This window comes from Peromyscus maniculatus, chromosome 7, assembly GCF_049852395.1.
Source record: "Peromyscus maniculatus bairdii isolate BWxNUB_F1_BW_parent chromosome 7, HU_Pman_BW_mat_3.1, whole genome shotgun sequence".
NCBI lineage: Eukaryota > Metazoa > Chordata > Mammalia > Rodentia > Cricetidae > Peromyscus > Peromyscus maniculatus.
This window is the reverse complement of record NC_134858.1, coordinates 102179151-102202987: the sequence shown is the minus strand read 5'-3', so window position 1 is coordinate 102202987 and position 23837 is coordinate 102179151. Positions and strand designations below refer to the sequence as shown.

At 42.3% G+C, this 23837-nt stretch overlaps 1 protein-coding gene across 3 annotated transcripts in view; it reads left to right on the top strand.

Moving 5' to 3' along the window:
- The window catches only part of Acp3 (acid phosphatase 3), a 51120-nt gene that overhangs the window by 8391 nt on the left and 18892 nt on the right, over window positions 1–23837 (top strand). For all 3 annotated transcript variants that reach the window (XM_076576948.1, XM_076576950.1, XM_076576949.1), the window contains 8 exons: window positions 4597–4692; window positions 6697–6783; window positions 7234–7386; window positions 11490–11588; window positions 12913–13005; window positions 14954–15086; window positions 20144–20226; window positions 22387–22490. In XM_076576948.1, the coding sequence (XP_076433063.1) occupies window positions 4597–4692; window positions 6697–6783; window positions 7234–7386; window positions 11490–11588; window positions 12913–13005; window positions 14954–15086; window positions 20144–20226; window positions 22387–22490 (848 nt within the window). The remainder of the gene's footprint in view (window positions 1–4596; window positions 4693–6696; window positions 6784–7233; window positions 7387–11489; window positions 11589–12912; window positions 13006–14953; window positions 15087–20143; window positions 20227–22386; window positions 22491–23837) is intronic.

Below are 23837 nucleotides of genomic sequence, written 5' to 3'. Positions count from 1 at the left end.
AAGAGAAGGAAACAGGTAATATTTTTTAAATCTCTAATGAACAGAACCAGAAACTATTAGATGGAACTAAAACAGTAAGAAAGGGTTGAGATTGTGCAAGGGTTACTCAATGAGAAAGGCTCCTCCTGTTTTTGCAACAAGCCTGAATATTGAGAGTGGGTGTGTGTGTGTCAGGAGAAGCAGCAGACACTGGGCATTCAAAGCAGACAGAAAGTCAGGCCAAAGGCACCTGGGGCTGGGCTAGCAGGAGGGCTCCTGCAGGTAAGCACATTTAGCAAGAATGTCACCTGAGGACATTGAGGTGAAGGAGGGGCCTGATCAGGGAGGGTTTGGGGGGAAGAACTCTTATAAGGACTTTTGTGGAGAGAAGTAAAACATAATTTCTTTCTTTCTTTTTTTTTTAAACATGATATTTTTAAGAGTGATAAAGTTGTAAGTTAAATACTAATTGTATACAGACTGACCATAGGAGCCGGCAGTGGATTCATAGGGATTGCTTGTTTTTTTTTTTTTTTTTTTAAAGTATTGTTATTTGTAGATGACATGATAGTATACATACAAAATTCTACCAGGGAATTCCTACAGCTGATAAACACACTCAGTGAAGTGGCTGCACATGAGATTAACTCTAAAAAAAAAAATCAGTAGCCTTCCTATATACAGATGACAAATAGGTGGAGAAAGAAATCAAGGAAATGACACCCTTCTCAATAGCCACAAATAATATAAAATATTTTGGGGGTAACTCTAACCAAGCAAGTGAAAGACTAGTATGACAAAAACTTCAAGTCCTCGAAGAAAGAAACTGAAGAAGATATCAGAAGATGGAAAGATATCCCATGTTCATGGATCAGTAGGATTAACATAGTAAAAGTAGCCAGGAAATCCAGGTATGGTGGCTCACGCCTGCAATCCAGTCTTTGGGAAGCTGAAGCAGGAGGATCACTGCAAATTCAAACCAGCCTGGGTTAGATCAGGGCATATAGAGGGAGACCCCTTCTAAAACAAACAAGAAATAGCAAGGGAAATGTTCTTTAAAGCATAAAGGAGTGTGTGATTGAGGGTTCTCGTGGTCTCAGATCTCCTCCTGTGGCAATCATCACTAGTTCTGTGGAAACTCCTGACCTTTAATAATGTAGTTTTAGTTTTCTAAAGGTTTTGATAGAGCAAAATTACTTGACTGAGGTCAGAAGCAATAATGTAGTAGAGTTGGGAGACTGTCCCGCTGTAGACCTAAGAATGCCTAGACATCGTCCTTGCTGAGTTGAGAAGCTCTGAGCTCAAAGAATGTCATCTGCACATACAGGCATGGATACATGGGTACAAGCACACATAGGGACAGGATGTCCACACACATGCATGTACACACACACACACACACACACACACACACACACACACACACATCTTAACCTGCAGTTCCTCACTGGAACAAAGATATTTAGTGTTTCTATGGAATACCTCTTTTTAAAAGTTCATAGTAAGTTTCAACCACTAACTTAGCAACGTTTAAAATCTACTGTATCATGTGAGAATACAATTATTCCTGGGTATAGTCAGGATTACTCCCAGTGCTCTGCTCTTTATTAAATGTATTGTTTTATTTTATTTGTATGTATGTGTTGTTTATTTGAACAAGGTCTCATATTATTATACCCTAGGCTGGCCTCCAACTCACTAGGTAGTATTCAGCACTACACTTGGCTGCTTTGATGTTGCTTTGGGTCTTTTGGGGGAGTTGTTTGTTTTGTTTGCTTGTTTTGAGTTTGTTTGTTTGTTTTGTTTTGTTTTGTTTGTTTGAGACAAGGTCTCTCTACATAGTTCTGGCTGTCCTAGAACTCACTATGTAGACCAGGCTGGCCATGAACTGACAGAAATGTACCTGTCTCTGCCTTCTGAGTACTGGGATTAAAGATGTGTACCACCATGCCCAGCTGTGTTTGTTTGTTTGCTTGTTTTGGGACAGGGTCTCATGTGAAACTCGGCTAGCCTCTTGTCTCAGTTCCTGGGTGCTGAGACTACAGGGGACTGCCAACCTGCAGGGCTGTGCTCTGCCAAGGAAGTCATACTCATTTGTTTGTTGTGTCTCAGCTTTATTGTTTAAATACTACTTATAGAGTATGGTGTGTAGAGACTGTTTTTTATAACAAGGGTTTGGATTCTTCTTGTGCAATACACACACACACACACACACACACACACACACACACACACACCTACAAATTCCAATCTTACAGAAGAGGATATTGAGAAGAGTTTATTACAAAGAAAATCTCCAGGTCTCAGATCATGCTGACTTAGCAGGGGAGAGGGGGGATGAGAAGTGGACCTGGAGAAACAAAGCTGTCACTAGTGAAATTGCCACTAATGAAGCTGTCACTAGTGATACTGTCACTAGTGAGTGGTGAAGAATGCTAGTGTTGGAGCTGGAGAGATGGATCAGCAGTTAAGAGCACTGGCTGCTCTTCCAGAGGTCCTAGGTTCAATTCCCAGCAACCACATGGTGGCACACAACCATCCGTAATGAGATCTGGTGCCCTCTTCTGGCCTGCAGTCATATATGCAGGCAGAACACTGTATACATAATAAATAAATAAATCTTAAAAAAGAATGTTAGTGTTGAAGGCTGGAGGTATAGCTCAGTGGGAGAGAATATGCTCAAAACCCTGGGTTCAATCTACACACACACACACACACACACACACACACACACACACACACTCAAGAAGACACTTGTGAAAGACAGTGGTCAATGCCTGGGTAGCTCTACCACCTACCTGCTTGAGAATTTGGGCTCATCACTTGACTGAGATGAGCCGTGAAGTGTACATAATAATAATAACAGTGACTAAGCTGCAGAACTGGTTGAGAAGATTAAACATGAGAAGCACTTAGCAACTTCTCAAGGCAGAGCCAGTATGGAAAAAAACACTAAGTATTTTTGTAGTTGAATGCTGGTAGGAAGGGTTGTGACCTGGTAGGAAGGGTTGTTCATTGTTTCAGTAGAACGCTCATTATGGTATTTCTCTTTGGCTAACTCGGTGGTGAGGTTTGTTTGGACTTTGCAATTGTCATAACAAGGAAACACTATGGGCAGCTAGTGAGCAAGAGGCCAAGAGCCTGCTGAACAGTACACAAGGCAGCTTTCCTACAGTGGAGAATTATCTGCCCCTGAAGATGTACAGTGCAAAGATTGAAAGACCCTGAAAAATCAATGTGAGGTTTGGAGCCTGTGAAAGCTGCATCACCATTGTCATTCCTCAGATCTAGGAAGTTTGTTACACGGTGGCTGCGGATCCAAGCAGTCTAAGACGCACCTGGTTGTGGAGACAGAGTCACCAATGGCTAACACTGATGGTTCCCACTCACGACCAAGTCACTCCTGCAGACTGGCACCAGCAGCTGGTCTTCCTGCCGGAAAGGGAAACTTCACAGCTCTTTTTCCTTACCTGCCCCCAGGGGCCTCTTACCACCCTCTGCCCTGTTCCTCTCTCGGTTCTGTAGGCTGTCTTGCTGGGCTTTTAGTTTCCCACTGGTTTAGGGCAGCAAAGACCCACTTTGTTCAGATACCAGAGGCATAGCATGAGTCTTAGAAGCCTTCCTTGCTATTCTGGAATTCCTTCCTTAAGGTGTCTCAAGTTTGAGATTGTTCCTTCCTCAGTGTCTACCAAATTGTTTTGTAGATGTTCAGAAACACAACGTTTTGCTTACTTACAGTGGGGTCTCTCAGTAGGTAAACCAAGTGACAAGCGAAGTTGATCTCAGATCAAATGAAGTGTTATGCAACCATCCTCTATGTTATTAAACATTTTCTGCATCCATGTAAGACCTCATCTTGTCCTTCTTGAGTATGTTTCTTTCGTTATGTTTTGATTATAAAACAGCATTGAGTGTGGCCTGACATGCTACTATTTTAGAATCAAGTACCAAGGTTTCAGAAGTCCAAACATCTCTCTTCAGAAACAAATGCACAGTCCGAATAGCATGGTGTGTATACAGATCCAAAGTGTGTTATTAACATGATGAGATCTGGCTTTTCTAATCTCCTGATCTGTAATTCATGTGCCATCAACCTCCTAAAACTAATTAATCACTGAGCCAAAGTATCCACAAATGAGTGTGTCCTTTCAAAACCACTGTTTTTACTATATGTGAAATTTTAAGAACATTGTTACTGTCACAGTAATTAAGAAAAGAATATTTCTAATCAGTCTGTCTGCACCAAGTGATCTTGTATGCTCATGCATCTGTCTATCATCTTGGATACATGACTCTATCTCCATGTATATACCATTCAATTTCCAATGCCCAGTCATCTTGATGTTATAATTACCTCAACCACAAGAAAATGTTAGTGGTTCTTCACCTGAGTTTTATTTGTACAGAATTTGAGAAGACTGATACCCTTGGTCATAAGCCCAACTAACAAAACCAAGATCAGTGGAGAGGGAGCACTTTGTCATTAGAATCTAGAGCTCTCCAGGTGATTCCAGTGGACAGCCAAGGTAGCAGCCATGGTTTAAGAAACTCTATTATGACGGGTAGAGACAAAACACTCAAGTGAACTTTGTAATGTTGTCCCATGTCTCTTTTTAGGTGTTTCGGCACGGAGACCGAAGTCCCATCGATACCTTTCCTAATGACCCCATTAAGGAATCCTCATGGCCACAAGGATTTGGCCAACTCACCCAGGTTAGTTTGATCTATTTTGTTGTTGTTTTATATTTTTGAGGCAGATTTTCATATAGTATAGGCTGGTCTTGAGCTCCATACACAGCCAAGAATGACCTTGAACTCCTTCCTCCACCCCCAAGTGAAGGGATTGCCAGTGTGAGCCACAGCTTTGGTTAATTTTTTGAGTAAAGGAGAAATGTGTACAGAGTTTTCCACTTTGATACATTTATCCTGCTGACTGTATTTAAGTGTGAGAGGTTTCCATGGAGATTGTCTAGAGACATTAAAATAGCAACAACGTCTTATTTAATTGGCATAGGGCATGCCTAGGCATTAGGATGTTTGGACAATCCTCAACTGATTGCCTCGTTTTAATGTTCAGCCAAAGCTGAGAATCACAGCCCTAACCAACCATCAGGTTTTGTAGAAATTATAACTCAGAGAAGCTATGGGAAGCCAGTATCTGCTGCTTCAGAAGGTCAGAGCCCTTCCCACCATGGCCCAACCATCTTTCTGTCTAATGAGAGAATGTCACAAAGGCTCACATATTGTTTTCTTAGTACGGGGCTCCTGTTTCCTTGCTCTGCTTTTCTAGTGAGACCGAAAGATTTTGGAGGAGCATGAGGTCCAGATTCCAACCTAGAAGTCTCTTAAGTAGCAGATTCCAAAAATCAGCTGTAAATTATAAGACAATTAGACCCAAAGTACCTGCTTCTTCAGCTACTCAGACTGTGGTACATTGTTCCTTCACAACAGTCATCCTCATATTTGATAAAAGGTGATGACAGAGATGCTTGCAAGTAATGTGCAAATGAATAATCGTGTGCAAGCAGTGGCTTCAATGACTGCATCCTGTCTGACTTGTGACTCTCTGCTGAGGCTCTGGATTAATGACAAACTTCAACGCAATTTTCTTCCAAGCCTGACATGCTGTTCCTTCAGCCTGAATCATTTGGGGGTCCTTGCTAAAACCGATTCCAGGGTCGCATTCCAGACGTAGAGAGCTAGAATCTTAGGGGGAGATGCTGATGGTTCTGAGTTTCAATAGATGCCTCTGGATACTTTTATTTTAATGCACATCAATGCTCTCAGCTAAGGCTGATCTCAGTGGCCCACCAGACTCTCTGAGAGAGATGGCTAAAAGCAGACCCCTGGGGCTGAAGAGTTGGCTCAGTGGTTAAGAGCACTTGGTGTTATAGGAGGTGATTCAGATTCAATTCCTGGTACCTACACAGTGGCTCAACAATCATCTGTAACTCCAGGGCATCTGATGCCCTCTTATGACCTCTGTGGGCACCAGGCACACATGTGTTGCATAGACACACATACAGGCAAAACACTCATACACATAAAATAATAAAATAAACAAATCTTTTTAAAAAGTTTTCTGAACCCTTCTTCCAAAGTTACTCACTTTGTAAACCAGGCTGGCCTTGAAATCACAAAAATCCACTACCTCTGTCTCCTGAATGCTGGGATTAAAGGCTTGTACCACCATGCCCAGCACTCCCCAAGTTTCTTGCTCAATACATCACAAGTAGGGCCCAAGAATTTGATTTCTAACATGCTCCCAAGTGATGCCAACCCTGCTGATCCACAGATCACACTTTGAGTAACAAGCTGTATTTTTTATGAGCCAGCCATAAACAGACTGTGAATATAATAAATCAGTAAGGCTTAAAGGGACCTTCAGATTCAGCAAGCTCAACTTCATCAGATGACTGGATTTTATTCGAAAAAATTCCCTAGGGAGTGATCAATCACTTTGAATGTTCTGCCCACAGGAATTCCACTACCACACCTCGGACGAGCCATTTACTTACACAAATTGTCAACTATCAACTAAACACATACTAACAAAGATGAAGGAGTATTCTCCGGGAGTCCTGACTAAGGCAACTGTTGTCTCTTGTCTTAGTTAAAATAGGAGGTTTTATTGTGGAACTGTGATGCACATCTTGTTCACGTTACTATGATAATGTATATTTTCCCTAATCTTCATTTTTTTTTCTTTCCCCATAGCGGGGCATGGAACAGCATTATGAACTTGGAAGTTATATCAGGAGAAGATACGGAAGATTCTTGAATGATTCCTATAAACATGATCAGGCAAGTTGGAGAATCAGACTTTGACCTTTGACCCTTGAAAAAAATCAAACTAATTTTTAATGCATATGAAGAATTTATAACTTTGCCTATTGTCTGAAAAACTGATACACATCAGAGACCTTATTTACAGATGTATTTCTCTTTATAAAATTATTTTGCCCTATAAAAATTTATGAATCTTAGTTCAAGTTTTTATAGGTACCTGTGTAAATATAGGTACTTTGGCCTAGTGTCACTGGTCAACTCAACTCTTGGCCTACTGATTGCTTTGTTCCATTGTATTTTTGTGGTATTATCCATCCCTTGACAGATATGAGTATGATGTTCCTACCATGCCTGCTGACATGCTATGCTTCTCTTCAGATTTTTCCCTGACACCCTGTTAGCTCCACAGAAAGAAATCATCACCTTTTCTCTAATTTCCCATTTGCTTTGCTTTGCCCCCTCTAGGTTTATATTCGGAGCACAGATGTCGACCGGACTTTGATGAGTGCTATGACAAACCTTGCAGCCCTGTTTCCCCCAGAAGGGATCAGCATCTGGAATCCCAGCCTGCCCTGGCAGCCCATCCCAGTGCACACAGTGTCACTCTCTGAAGATCGGGTCAGTATCCGGCGTAATCCAGGAGGAGGCAGCTAGGGCCTTACAGATTTGGTCTGCTGGACACACAGGACACAGAAATGTCCAGACAACCAAGGCTAGGAGCTAAGGTTCTCTTTAGATCCATTTTGCTTTACTACCATTTCAACTTTTGGTAATTTCTCTCCCTCCATCTACACATGTGTGGACACACACACACACACACACACACACACACACACACACACACACACACTTCCTAGTGTTCTGCCTTCAATGCCCATGATTTTAAAGGCCAACATAGGTTTCTCATCTCCCATAAATATCCAAAAATCTTCCTGCCCACCAAAAACTACTCTCTCATTAAAAATTTACATTCTGGAGCAAATGAAATAAAATGTTCAGAAAGGTAAAATAACAAACAAACTTCACCCAGTGCCCCATTTCTAGTAAACAACAGTCAGTCCTGGGCCTCTCCCATTCTTCTTCCCTGTGAAACAGTGGTTCTGAGACTTAGCTGCCCTTGAGAACCCCCTTGAGAGTTTTCAGGATGCTGGATGACTAGGGGCCCTCCTCAAGTCAGTCTCTGAGGGTAGGGCCCGTACATCAGTATCTTTTAAATTGTTTTTATTTCATTATATGTGTAGGAGTGTTTTGCCTACATGTAGGTCTGTGCATCATGTGTGTGCCAGGTGCCCTTAGAAGCCAGAAGAGGGAGTTAGATCTGGAACTTGAATTACAGATGCTTGTGAACTGCTATGTGGGTGCTGGGAAACAGACCCTGGTCCTATAGAAGAACAACGAGTGCCCTTAACTGCTGTACCATCTCTTCAGCCCCAACATCAGATTTTTTTTTTGTTGTTGTTGTTTTTGTTGTTTTGTTTTTCGAGACAAGGTTTCTCTGCGTAGTTTTGGTACCTGCCTGTAGACCAGGCTGGCCTCAAACTCATAGAGATCCTCCTGCCTCTGCCTCCTGAGTGCTGGGATTAAAGGCATGCACCACTGCTGCCCAGCATCCAACATTAGTATTTTAAAAATAACCTTCCTAAATGATTTTATGGGCAGCCAAGTTTGAGATGCAGCACCATATGCCAAGTTGCCTAAATGGAACTATTTGAGAGAAATTCAAATTAACTCATTTAGAATAAGGTTGACCAAGAAATCTAGTCTTTTCAAAGGAATTGGTGTTTAGAAAATAGGAATAAATAAATCTAACCTTCCGATGTAGAATGTAAAGGAATATGAAGGAAACAGTTTGGAACAGAGAATTATTCCTCAATTTCCCTGAACTACATTATAAGTTTGACCATTTTATGTTTTTATAACTGAGCACTACAGACTGGGTTGTTTGTTTAAACACAGAGGTTCATTCAGTTCACACTTTGAAGACTTGAGGTCCGAGGCATGACATCAACATCTGTTCAGAATCTGGTGTGGACCGTCTTGCTGAGTCATGACCTGCCAGAGGATGTCAGATGGCGAAGCAGAGCAAGTGTATCTGAGAAAGTTTGCTTTTATAACAAATCCCCTCCCACCCATAGAGACCCACTAATCCATTTCTGAGGGCAGCACACTTGTGACCCAATCAATCACATCTCCCAAGTTCAACCTCTCACCATAGCCTCACAGGAGACCAAGTTTTCAACACATGACTTCTCTAGAGGACATATCCAAATCACAGCAGCATCTCATACTCTGTGTATTAGTATTGTCCGGAAGCCTTTCCCAGGGACTTCTGGGATACATTCTTCTCCTCTCTGCCCTGTCAATACTGCTAGACACTTGACTTAATGGCCGTATGAATTTTTCATACATGCTTCATAGAAGTTTTCAAAATGCTTTGTAGAAACAGCCCTCCCCTGTCAACCTCACTCGAGGTTAATCCACTATAACAATTTTTTCTGATATTTTCTGAAAAGCTATAATGTTATATTTTATCCTCACCTTCACAGATCAGAATGGAAGCATTATATATTACCAATGTTCTAAAAAGGTAGTGAACAATGCTTTCCAAAAAGAAAGGAAAATTGTTTACCACACTCTTTTTCTGCAGAGATGAAACATGAAATGCAATGCCAAACATAGCCAATGCGGAGCAAAGGAGCATGTCAACTATAATCCAGACAGATGGTAGTCAAATTACACAATAAAGATACCCGTGATATTGGAAGATGAAAAAGGGAACAGAGAGTGAGAAAGATGGAGAGAGAAACAAAAAATTATCTATTCAGTGGTTCCAGCTACTTTTTCACTAAGGCAAGCAAAATTCTTATCAGTTAAGAAATCTAACAAAATTATTGAAAATGCTAGGTTACTCTCAGAGCTGTGCTGACCGATGAGTATAAGACCAAGCTCCACCCCTAACTTAACATCTGTTTGATGAAAGAAACTTAGCATGTGTCAACCACGTGGCACAATACAAGATGATGGGCAATGATTTCAACACAAGCTGCATTTACTGAAGGAGTTCAGAGAAGAGGCTACCCAGGGCAGGGACTCAGGTCCTCACAGAGAGTGAGACTGAGCTAGACCGCTGAGGTAAGAGAGGAGACGAAAGCATGCATTCCTCAATGATATTGTACACATGTGATGAGGGGTGTATTGAGCCACTGTCCTGACAGTGCTTAAAAGGAAGAGATGTGGGAGCCTCAGAGAGTAATTGTTGATGTAATTCAGGGATGCAGAAATGAAAGCCTGAGATCACGTGGTCATAAGTAGGAAGAAAACGAAGATAAAACCAGGTGACCTACAGAGTCAGAAAGGACAGATAGGAAGCTTCCTGAGTAGTGACTGGCACACGGCCCGTGCTCCACTTGTTGACAATACATCAGTGCGTGTGACAGGAGATCACTATCTTATAGGAAATAGACAATAAAGAACACCCATAAAATGCTTCCAGATTGTGATAAGTTCCTTGGAAGAAGGAAAGAAGTTGCTGTAGTGGCTGGGGCAGAGTGGCTTAGAAACCTAAGGTGGGGCACTCATCCCCAGCATTTCTGGAAGGGAGAGTGTGAGAAGGAACTGGCAGTGGGGGAGTAGGGTAAAGTATGTACTGTTATCTACGTGTCACCTCATATAGACTCTTACAAGCCATGGCAGGTTTGGATTGGATTCCAGGTAAAATGAAAAGTCTCTGAAAGTTAAGACCCACAAAAATGATTGGATCTTCGGGGTGCCCTCAGAGAGGGTGTAGCTGCTGCGAGGAGAATGGACTGGGCAGTCAGAGGAGTGGACAGCAACTGACCAGATAGGAGGCATGGGACTAAAACACAGATTATGCCAGTCCAGACTGGGAGAGGGCAGTGAAGATGAAGGGAGAGGTCTGTTTTAGATCTAGGCTGTAAGCAGACCAGCTCTAGTGACTGCCTATAAAGCAGGTTTATAAACTTTATCGTAGGCAGAAGTAAAGACATTAGTAAAAGGGAATGATTGAAGATGGAGTTGACCTCAGCTTTACACACATCGGTGATCAAAGAGCAGCCTCAGAATAGTGCTGTCCAGGGCTGCAAAAACAGACCAGATGAAAAAAGAACCACAAAGCAAAGTTGTGAGTCAGCAGCCTGTGCGTTACAGTTAAAGCTGAGAGCGACTGTGAAACTTACACTGATTTTACAGTGATTTGTCCTCCTAATACGTTTTTAATTATATTTTCCATACATTTAATACCTACCCTTATTTTGACGGTCTGCAGATTTCCTAGAATGAAGTCAAAGAATAGTTGATCCGTTTAAGATTCTATCCCAAACCTCTAATTTATTTTACCTTCCTCCTGGGGAAGAGAGAGCACACACAGATGCGCACTTAGTGCCAGAATTAAAGGGATGGGGAGAGAGCAAGATAACAGTCATCCACATGGAAAATGAGCAACTGTGAATATTTACCAGCCCACGAAAGGAAAATAAGTAGATCGCAGTTTCTGCATCTGGATACATGCCCTATTGTTTCAAGACCTGAGGACCATTTGCCTCATTGCTTCTAATTTTAGAATTCCTATTCAGCTCAAAGGACATTGGGGGCTTTTAAGGTTGCTTTAGACCTAATGAGGCTTAAAGTGTTGGCACTGAGTGTCTGCCAATGTTCACCTGACTAATCAAGGTCTTATGATTTTTTTTTTCTATCGTCCACAGTTGCTCTACCTGCCTTTCAGGGACTGCCCTCGTTTTCAAGAACTCAAGAGCGAGACTTTGCAATCTGAGGAATTCCAGAAGAGGCTTCATCCATATAAAGTTAGTACTGCTATCTTCCTCATACTAGGGTGCAAAGGAGGAAACTTGGCCTTCTTGAAAGAAGTGTGGGGTGAATGTGTCCGCCAATGGCTTGTTTTAGCAATGGGCTAGGCTATTTAATTAGGGAAGTCCTCCTGTCCCTGATTTAATAGCTTTCCCTTTTGTTACTCAAAAGCATTATACTGATCACAAGGCTGACCACGTTTTTTTTTTTTAGTTTTTATTAAATAAATATCTGGAAAATATTTTATGTGTATATGTAAAGCATTTCTTCAATTTTTTGCAAATGTGCAGTGTTTTAATTGATAAACCATAACATATTTTCTTATTTTGATTGATTTACTGAAAATGTAGATCATTTCTGATCCTTTTTGTTGTTGCTTTTTTTTTTTTTTTTTTTGGTTTTTTGTTTGTTTGAGACAGAGTTTCTCTCTGTAACCTGGCTATCCTGGAACTCACTCTGTAGACTAGTCTGGCCTTGAACTCACAGAAATCGGCTGGTCTGTGCCTCCTGAGTGCTGGGATCAAAGGCATGCACCACCACACCTGGCTCCGCTCAATTATTAACACTTTGTGTTCTTCCTGGGAAGATCCCAAGTTGCTCCATCATGCTTTGTTTTTTTTTTTGTTTTTGTTTTTTTTTTTTTGTTTTTTTTTTAGGTTTATTTATTTATTATGTATACCAGATCTCATTACAGATGGTTGTGAGCCACCATGTGGGTGCTGGGAATTGAACTCAGGACCTCTGGAAGAGCAGTCAGTGCTCTTAACCTCTGAGCCATCTGTCCAGCCCTCCATCATGCTTTGTTAACTAGTCTATATTTTCTCACTAATGTGAGTTCTTGTTTATTAAAATATCCTTATAGATGGAGCCCATGTCTAGAATTTAAATTCTATTTCTTGTTCCGATTAACAAAACCATGGTTTATTAGAACTTAGTAGTGTATTTTAATATCTAAGGTGCTAATCACCTATCATTCCTGTTATCTTTTCCTTCCTCCCTCCCTCCCTCCCTCCTTCCCCTTCTCTCTGAGCAGGCTGGCCTTGAACTCACAGAGATCTACATACCTCTGCCTCCTGGGTGCTGAGATTAAAGGTGTGTGCCACCACCATCCAGCTGCTTCTTTCTTTCTTCATTGTTGTTTTGAGACAGGATACTCTCTGCATAGCACAGGATGTCTTGGAACTCAATATGTAGATGAGGCTGGCCTCAAACTCAGAGATCTGCCTACTTCTGCCTCCCGAGTGCTGGGATAGATATCATTGTCTATGGATGATAAAAAAGCCTCCATGTAGAAATATTGTCCTTCTGTTTGTGTTCCAGAGCTTCATAGAAACCTTGCCATCACTGTCAGGATTCCCTGGCCAGGATCTTTTTGGGATTTGGAGTAAAGTTTATGACCCTTTATACTGTGAGGTAAAAGAACTTATCAAAACTTCATTTGTGATCTGATTTTATGATTTGGTGTGTATATTGAATCAGATAAATTCATTCATTTTCTTTCTCTTTTCTAAAATGTGCTGCTTATATGGCCTTTGATATTGAAACATAACTCAAGATGTCCTTATAAAAGCTTGAAAATCTATACTTCTCTTTTCTAGTTATTATTTATGTTTCTGTCCTTTAGAAAATTGCAAACAAAATTGCTTTTCTTCAAAACATTGACACTCATTCTGCACTCACGCTGGAATGCCAGGTTTCTGTCAATGGCTTTAATGAAAAAAAAAAAAGCAATGTTATTATATACAAAAAGGGGAGAAAATTGCCAGGTTTCTGGATATTAAAAATAAGTCAGATAACTGTAAACCAGGCTGCCAGACATGGCTTCTTAGAAAAGAACACCCCTGTGTGGTGCGACTGAAATCATCTTTATAGCTAGATAAAACTTTTCATTCACCAGGCTCCATCTTCTGGCCAAAAGGAGTAATTTTTATTCCTGTATCTTGGAGCAAAATTCTGACCTCTGCATGCCTCAAGTACGCTTCTGACATGGAGGTCATCATGAGTATGTGGGGCAAGAGTTACCTTCCTAGTTCTGTCTCAAAGAGAGACAACGTAGTTTACCCATCTCTGTGACAATCAGGTGACCTGACCATGAATTCTCCCATATTTTCTCTTTATCTTCAGCGTTTTTTTTTTTAAGGAGCCTCATTTTAGTCCTGGCAACAGACTGCTGCTGCTGATTCCTCCTCCTCCTTTTCCTCTTCCTCTTCTTTCTCTTTTTCTCCTTCTGCTCCTCCTCCTCTTCTCTTTTTTTTCCACATTTACTGTTTGTTCATCTACTTGTTCTGGAGATTAACAGGGACACAGTCATGTCACCCCTCTAACTTCATAGGTTTGACCTGAGCTATTCTTTAATAAGGCTGTGTCACCTGGTGTCTTTGTCACAGCCCTTGCATCTTCTTCCTGCATCCCTTTACATCACTCAGCTCTTCTTACAACCTCTTCTCTTCCTCTTGTTCTCCTCCTTCCCTCTCTCTTCCTCTCCCCCACCCCACCTTCCCCCACTTTTGAAACTAGGAAGATCCTAATCAACTCTTCCTAACAGGTAATGATATCTGCACAAGGTCTGTATCATTACTGCTTGCAGCTCGGTCATACGTTTAGCAAACATTTCCCGGTAGTCACTGTGCATGAGGTACAGACATCCCCCCAGCCAGAGAATTAGAAGTTCACAGTAAACCTGTGAAAATTCCAGAAACTCATGGACCTTTATGACTGGCCTCATAAGAAAGTCCTGGCTTTTAGGGAACATCACCTAACTCTATACACACCTTTTGCCTTTGTCCTAGAAACAGACCACAGGGGAATGCCACTTACCGCCTTGCTCCCTCTGACTCACACTCAGCCAGCTTTCTTATACAAGTCAAGACCACCTGCTGGTGTGGTGCTGCCCACAGTGGGCTGGCCCCTCTGCCATCAATTACCAATTAAGAAAATGCCCCTACAAACCTGCCTAAGGCCAATCTTATGGGGGCAATTCCTCACACGAGATTTCCTCTTCCCAGGTAACTCTAGTTTGTGTCTAGTGGACAAAAACTAACCAGCAATATTCCTAAACCTTTCATAAAGGAATGAGGTACACCCTCGCCCTGTGGCATCGTGTTCTGTAAAATCTGAATTATGCATTGACCCAGAGTTAAGCCATAAAGCTACAGGCTTGTAGGTAAGGACAAATTATTTTATTTAGATTTTCTATCTGAAAACTATGACTAGTTCTCATAAATTCTTAGAGAGAAATGGCAGGGTCAGCAAGGCTGCCCGGCCCTGATTGTTCTTATAGGATGAAGGCAAACTGGAAATCAGCAAAGGAAGTCATAAATCTCAACTGTGCACACATTTTCCTCCTTCCCATTTTCTGCAGGGTGTTCACAATTTCACCTTGCCCTCCTGGGCCACCAAGGATGTCATGACTAAGTTGAGAGAGTTATCAGAATTATCTCTGCTATCTCTTTATGGAATTCACAAGCAGAAAGAGAAATCTAGACTCCAAGGGGGTGAGTATTTAAAAAAAAAAAACTGTTGGCTTTGCACTTGGACAGTCTGGGTCTGAGTTCCAGTCCTGTTACCCACCCACTGAGTGACTTTACAGGAGTCACTATATCACCTTGCAGTTTCCATTCTGCAAAGTGGATATAACATGAACACTGCCCAAGAGACAGTGAATACTAAAAAGAACGTATGTTTAGGAGGCTTAGAACAAACAGGAACCGGTACCTAACACGTTGTCCACAAACACTGCATTGCCAAAAGAGATTGACATTGCCCACTCTGGGTATAAATTTTCACTTCTGGAAATGAGAGTTTGGGGCTGAAGCCAAATGGTCCTTTCCATTTATTCCAGATGTAATACTTAAGGATTTATGTCTGGGTTCCAGGAGAATGGATTGCATCTGGTAGCTGCTAGGATGCACACGAGTGTGAAGTTTGGCACAAGTTTGATATGATTTGCAAATATTTGACAAATACTTCAATTGACAAGTTTATATGGCTTCTCTCACTAGTATTGAAAGACATGGAGATATTTATCAAGGACCCCACTTCACAGTTAGAATTGGCACTTTGTAGTCTTTGACACCCTCCCATCATGAAAGCAAAGCCAGAAAGGGGGGTGCTGGATCCTTACAATTATGATAGGGAAGTAGAAGAAAAACGTCAGGATGGGATAGATACTGAGGCCATGCAAGGGGATCAATGTAAGCAGAGCAAAATGTGAAATAGGGAGAGTCAGGCTCAGACACGACTAATGGAGTCATTAGCACCGAGGGGAAACAAGAGAAGGCCCAACTGTGTTGACATAGTGAAGAAAATTTGTCTGTCTGACATGCTCTAAACATTTTGAGGACAGTAGTACAATTACATCAGGATTTTAGCCACTGGTAGATGTTCACACTTGATCAAGACACGTCAGTTAGAGAATGCACAGGGGCAAAGTGCTCTGGGAACCAGACCAGACTGGGAGGAGCTGGACCGGCTCAGGAAGTAGATAACTAAATAAAGCACATAAATCATTGGCCAGAGGAGGAGACTGCAGCTAGAAAAGTCGGGCTGCATGTCAGCTGTCGCCAAGAGAACAGCGAACAAGGCATGAAACTGGGCTGGTCAGGAGCAAACTTGCATGATTCGAATAAAGTAGGTTGGGGCTGATGATTTAGGACAATGGCCATTCAGAATCTAAGGGCGTTACTTCCGATTGCATGGCACAGACCTCATGGAAATGCTCAGGTCTTCCCTCCACACTAACAGCAAAAGCAGCAAACTCGAGCCTTGTAGGAAAAGTAGCAGGGCATCACATCAGAAAGGAGTCTTTTTTTTTTTTTTTTTTTTTTTTTTTGGTTTTTCGAGACAGGGTTTCTCTGTGTAGCTTTGTGCCTCTCCTGGAACTCACTTGGTAGCCCAGGCTGGCCTCGAACTCACAGAGATCCGCCTGGCTCTGCCTCCCGAGTGCTGGGATTAAAGGCGTGCGCCACCACCGCCCGGCCAGAAAGGAGTCTTAGATGGAACCCGGCATGCTGGGACATTTCCCAAACAGGACACAGACTTCAAGTAGAAGCACGGAAGAAGCTCCGTCCTGTATGCTTCCCAGCGAAGGATGCAGAGGACCTCAGTAGCCATACAAGCAGCAAGCCTCATTTCTGGTCCAGCAGACACCAACAGTCCCAAGCTCCATCAGAAAGTAAAGGTGGAATCCTAGATACATTCTCCCCAACCACATCAATGATGGGGTCAGGAATGCACTGTTCAGAGTGTAGCCTGAAGCATCAGTCTACCCCAGCAGTGGCTAGGGGACTCTCAGACCCTGCTCAGTACCTACAGAATGAAAATCTGCATTTTAATGAAATTTCAGTGTGCTTTATATCAAAAGCCTAATGTAGTTGTAGGGACTTGTTTATATGAATAGAAATGGGGTTGATCCTAGCTTGCTACTCTTTCCTACCTCATCCCCCCTTTGGCTACTAGAGGATTGCACCAGGGGGTAATCAATTCCTCTCTGAGGGTATGAGTTCTCCATTTGAAGAGAGGATTAAACTAGATTTTGTACAGAACAGTCCTTCCCAGCGATGTCTGGCCTTGGATTATAAAAGCTGGCTTCATGTGAATCCACCTGACCTGTTTTCTGGGAGAAGTCCATTGCCCTTGACTAGCCAAAAAACTGTTTCCTGCATGGGTTTTCTGCTCTTGTTTGAGTGTTGTTGTTGTTGTTGTTGTTTTTGTTTTGGGATAGGATCTCATTGTGTGTAACTCCAGATATCCTTGACATCCCTATGTACACCAGGCTGGCCTTGAACTCACAAAGATCTGCCTGCCCCTGCTTCCCAAGTACTGGGATTAAAGGCGTGTGCCCCCAGGCCCAGCTTCCTGCATGGTTTTGGCAAAACGCTCTCTCAGCCTGTTCCCATCTGGCTAAGTGAGAGAGACTTGTCAACCACGTTGTGACTAAATAATAAAACAGCTAGACACAATCCCACATAGAAAGCATCCATTGCCTCCATGACACAGCAACACAAGAATACCTGGATGGCCACCAGTGTTGTCTAACCACTGCTGGAAATTTTGTTTTGCACTTGGTTTTGTGGTTGGCGGTGCTTAGCAATATGTACCCATACATACCCCCAATATCCCCAAGTCTAGTTCGGTAACATTTGTCTATTCTTGCCATAGACTAGGGACTGGCAAATAACTGCCTGTAGGCTGAATTCAGCCCTGTGCCTGATTTTATAAATGAAGTTCCCATTATGTTCCATTTAACCAGTTCCAATGAACCACTTAATGAAAGTTGTATCCGATATTACTCTATACCTGCATTTTCTCCATTGTTTCTTCCTTGCATATGCCCTTTTCTTCTCCTACTTGGCAAGGTCTGGCTTTCTATTCCAGGATTGTTTTGAGGCCTTTGTATGTTTTTAGTTCGTGGTAAGACCCATCCTGGGTTGAATGCCACGTGAACAGTTGTGCATTTAGCCTTTCTCCACTGCACCGCATGTATTCCTTCCTGAAAACCTATCCTGCCGTGCCAGCCTCCTGACCTTTATAGCGCTCTTGTACAAGACAAACATCATCATCCTATCTGATGGGCAAAGATGAAACCTGGCACTTCTGCCTAGCCCTTTGGAAAGAAGGGAAGTAAGTGTTCCTCCCAATGGGAAAGTCACTTTGAAGTTAGAAGTCACAAAGGGATTGATGGCTGTTGCTCCAGCAATGGCTAAGAAGGGGGTTCTAATAAAGTTTTATTGAAACAGCCACACTCTCATATTCTGTTCTGCCTATAGCTACTTCTTTGGTACCACTATAAAGTTGAGTAGTGGCAACAGACCTATGCTTCACAAAATCTAAAATATTTACTATCTAGCCTTGTACAGAAAAGATAAGTGTGCTAGTCTTTGCTGTATGTAGCTCAGAAGTCAAAAAAGTAGTTTGTGTTTTAAATGATGTTAAAATGAGGTTTTATCTCATTTATATGGATTTAGCAGAGAATGACACAAGAAACCTAGCACCGAGCATCATGCTTCAGTATGGTCTACACCGGCTTCAAAGCCCAGCCTTCCTGCTTACAAACTACATAACGTTGGGCGTGTTGCTGAGTCTTGCCGAGCCTCATTTCCCCACATATACAACAGTATATTAGAATTCCAGGGCCTATTATCTGGTACTTACACTAGTCAGAATAAGATAACTTCCCCAGAACTAAAGGGGAGTATGATTTTCATTGCCAGGGCTGCAGCCTGCCACGAGGGCCCCTGCTGACTGAGGGCAAGCTGCTCCTTATAGGTAGTTTCCATGATTCCCAGGAACTTAGGCACTGAGTTGAGGATTGCTGTGGCATGAAGATCAAGGTGCAATCCCCTAAGTGTCCTATGGGGCAGCCTTCCCTGGAACAGAGGTGTGAACTTGCTCAAGGTGCAGCTCCCAGTTTCTTCCACTCACAGCCAGGAATTCCCAGGATCCACATTTAAAAAAAAAAAAAAAAAAAAAGTCGACTGACTCCATTAACCTATCAGCCCACAATCCTATATGTAACTATTTCATGAGCTTTGGGGGGTGGGGGTGGGGCAGGGACTAAGTCTGGTTCACTTTGCATTGTGCCATCATAACTGCTTGCTGTACATTTCTGAATATACTACATACTCTTAGATTATGGTCAGATTGTTACCTTCAGTTTTTCTCATTCCTGAAAATACATATCACCACCACTCGTTCCTGAGCCAGAGCACATACACCAACAGGGGTCCAAGGACTCTACTCTCTGGAGACTCTTCAATAGAGAAGGTTGTGGGGGGGGGGGTCTCTGAAGCAGTATGTCCTCAAAATACACCCCCAGCTTTCAGTGTCTACAGACAGAATGGAGATGGCAATTGTTTGTCTACCCTGCTCAATACCTCAGAAGGAAGAGGACAGATTTTAGATATGAAGGAAATGAAGATTGACTCTGCAAATGACATACAGAAACACCATATGAAAGCTAATGATGCTGGCCTCGTATAGAAACACACACACACACACTCACACTCACACACTCACACACTCACTCACTCCCTGGGTAAATGCTGAAGAAATGGTCCACAGGAAACAGTCCATGATCTGAGCAGACATATGGAGTGTTGCTTTCTCCCAAGGCCTCCTCCAGGTCTGACTACCAGAGAGTAGAAGCCAGAGGTGAAGATTCAAGTACTGCCCTGCCATCATCTCAGGTCAACTTTGGAAAAAATTATTGGCTAACAATGAACTGTCTTTATGGTCTGAAGAGCATGGGAACTTCTAAGTGTATCACCTCCTAACTTGAGCTTTAATGAAAGCTGGGATAGGAGAGGGCTCAGGGGCCCATTCAACTCCTCTCCAAGCTGTGTAAGTCACGTATGCCTCTGAGTTTCAGCTTCCACAAGACCTAAATCATACTGCCTGGCATGCATCAGATTATGAGCCAAAATTAGGTTTTTGCCTAGTCTGTTAACTCACAATAGATAGAACTCTTGATCATGATTAGACAAACAGTCCACGGACCATTAGATAAGCCTATATTTGATTCAGCTCTGCTGTTGATCTTGTCTCCTTTAAGGTGTGCTGGTCAAAGAAATCCTCAAGAACATGAAGACTGCCACTCAGCCACACAAGTACAGAAAATTTGTCATGTATTCTGCAGTAAGTACTTCGGTGTTCATTTAGCATAGACACATCCAAGTGTATGACCTCATCGTCTTCATGTCCCCGTCACCCAGGGAATGGTAGAAACCTGCACAAGCTTCTAGAACTAAATACATCATTCCACCCTTGAGGAATTTACAACGCAATACTAAGACCAACAGCAAGAGAGGCATACACACCAGACAATGCAGCATGAAATCCACTAGAAGCAAGCGCCTTTGCACCTCCAAAGAGGCAGCTAGCCATCCTTCTGCTGCAGAACATGGGGGAAAGAGGCATCAGGAATCCTGAGTACGGCAGCCCACTGAGTCACTGAGGGAAAGTGGGGGGTAGTAAGTGGTTCCTCACTGGGGTGTAGGGCTCATGAAAAAAACTGCTAAAACAGTGAACATCTAGGGACACTTTTGTGGAGACTCTGGTATCAAAGTAACAGATAACTGGTCTACTTGATATAGAATCTTGTAGCTACATACGACTGTTTAAATTTAAATCAGTTATCGTTACATAGAACAAAACCTCAGGCTAGATATGACAGTTCATGCATGTAACCCCAGCATTTGCCTAGAAGGTTGGGACAGGAAGATTGCTATGAGTCCAAGGCAAGTCTGGCCTGCACAGAGCAGTAGTTCTCAACCTGTGGGTCGCAACTCCTTCGGGGGTTGAAGGACCCTTTCATGGGGGTTGCATATTAGATAGCCTTCATATCGGATATCTACATTACAATTCATAACAGTAGCAAAATTACAGTTATGAAGTAATAATGAGATGATTTTATGGTTGGAGGTCACCACAACCTGAGGAATTGTATTAAATGTCGCAGCATTAGGAAGGTTGAGAACCACTGACATAGAGAATTCCAAGCTAGTCTGGGTTATATAGTGAAACCCTATCTCAAAAAAGTAGGGGGAGGGGAGGAAAGAAAAGAGAAGAGATGAGAAGAGAAGAGAAGGAAAAAAGAAAAGGAAGAAGCAAAGAAAGATAGCTTAAGTGCCTCGATTGCACTGTCCACATTTGTGCTGTCCGTGCAGCCACACAACCATGCAGCCACACAACCATGCAGCCATGCAGCCAGCATCTCTTGGGCTGCACAGCATAGACACAGAGCTTTCTCATCATCGCCATTTTGTTAGGCAGTCTTCAAACAATGCACTGTCTGAGCTAGAAGGCTCTGAAAGGCCATCTTGTCCTACATGCCTGTTGTGATAATGTGTGGAAAGCCCCCCAAAGGTGTTCACACAAGGAAGACAGGACTGGAGATGTAAAATGGGGACATCACTCTGGGAATGCATCCTCCTGTAGATGACTGGAAGCTGGGAGTGGGCTCTAGTGTATGTTAGTGTGCACAGCCATACATCTTAGGCATCCAGATGTATGCAACAAATGTGTGTGTGTGTGCATGGGTGTGTGTGCATGTGTGTGTGTGTGTGTGTGCATGTGTGTGTGCGTGTGCATGTGTGTGTGCATGTGCATGTGTGTTTTCCCCAAATACTAGGGGTTGAACCCAGGGATTTGTACACTCTACAGGCTGAGGTATAGCCCCAGCCCCAGGAAGTCAAATGCTCTCCTATTTTATACATATGGAAGATACAGGTTACCAAAGGTTAGACAGCTTATCCATGCCAAGAGTGTAACTAAAAACCACTCTGAGGTAAATAACTATTGCATTACATTTTAATCTTACATTCTCTACTTCCCTACATTTAACCTCCCTAAACATCCTTGGCATCAGATATTCTTCTACAACTTTAAAAATCAAAGATGTTGCAATTCTGTGGAAAATGCAACTTAGCATTCGTGTGTTTAAGACTTTTTAAATATACTGAAAACCACTATAGCATGCAGAAGGGAAAGAGGCCTCCACAGGCATGGAACTTAAAATCAGAAGATTTGCTTCACATTTATCCTATTTATGACTATATGAAATTAAGCAAGGTATCTAATTTCTCTGGATATCAATTTCTTCATCTTTTAAATGAAAACAATGTGAGTCAATCTTACTGCCCAGATACTCAAGAGAAATTCATTCTTTCCCCTTCTTACATATTTCGGCACTGAGAGTAGGAACCCATCACTGTATCCTACATGTGCTGAAGTTTGATATGTGTGACTCTGAATCAGGAAGCAAACAGCAAAATGATTTGTTTCTAATCTCTGTAGCACGACACTACTGTGAGTGGCCTGCAGATGGCGCTAGATGTTTATAATGGACTTCTACCACCCTATGCTTCTTGCCACATAATGGAATTGTACCAAGAAGAGGGGTAAGTGTCTGCTTTAATATTATTAGTTTGGGTTTGTTTGTTTGGGTTTGAGCAGGGTCCTACTAAGTAACCTTGGCTGCCCTGGAACTCATTATGCAGACCAGGCTGTCTGGAACTCATAGAGATTTTTTTTTTAAAAAAATTTTATTAATCCTTTGAGAATTTCATACATGCATTCAATGTATTTTAAATGTATTCACCTCCATCCTCCTCTGAACTACTCCTGCATCCTCCTCGCCACCACCACCCCACATACACTTTCCCAACTTCATGTCCTTTATATGTTACCCTACTAAGTCCAATTTGTGACAATTTGTGATGCCCATATATCCATGGGTGTGGAACTATCCATGGAGAATGGTCAACCTCCAAGGACCCTCTAAAGTAAACTAACTTTGCCTCTTCTGCTGGCCATCAACCCTCTCTAGCTCCTCAGCTGGGAGTTTCATCCTTGGCTTGTTTGTCTAGATAGAGTTTCATTATGTAGCTGGGGTCAGCCTTGAACTCAATTTGTAGCTCAAGCTGGCCTTGATCCTCCTCCCATCCCTCTCTTCAAAGTGCCAGAGTTGCAGGAACAGGCTTCTATGTCAGCTGGATAATATTTGTTTAAGGCCCATTGTGTCAGTCTACACTTGGTTTGGTGTTATAGTCAGAGGGAAAGAATAGAGATAACAGGACTTTTGGCTTTTCCAATTCCATGAGCCTTTTATTGGGAAATAATGTACACACAGTAGATGGATTGAGAGAACCATCCAAAGTGAAGGAAATGACATTTTTTTAAATGAAGGCAATATTAAAGAGAAGGCAGACATTGCATTTTCTTCCCTTGGGGAAAAAAACTGTCAGGTACAAGACACCAAGAAGGAAATAAAGATGCTTGATGTAAAATATCTTTTAATTAAACAGTCCAACCTGTCACACAGCTCCTGGTGACTCATATCCACCATCCAATAGTCAAAGCACAATTGCTGAATGGTACTTACCCCCTTATGGCCTGGTGTGACTCTCCACTGATGCCTAACTTGACTCCTGGAAGAAAAAAGGACAAAGAAAAAGTCAGGTTAGAGACGTCAAATGTCCTAGTTTACCTAGAACTGAAGGACTTCAGGAGTAAAGAGTTTCACTTTTCAAATGGGGAATCTCTAGGAGAAAAACAGAAAAAGGTGGTTACCATAAACAAATGTATTAGTTACTTTGCTTTGATAAAATACCATGACCAAGGCAACTTATAGAAGGAAAGGTTTATTGAGGGCTTAAAATTCCAGAGAGATAAGAGTTCATTGCCATCATGGCAGAGAACATCATAACAAGCAGGCAGGCAGGCAGGCAGGCATGGCCCTGCGGCAG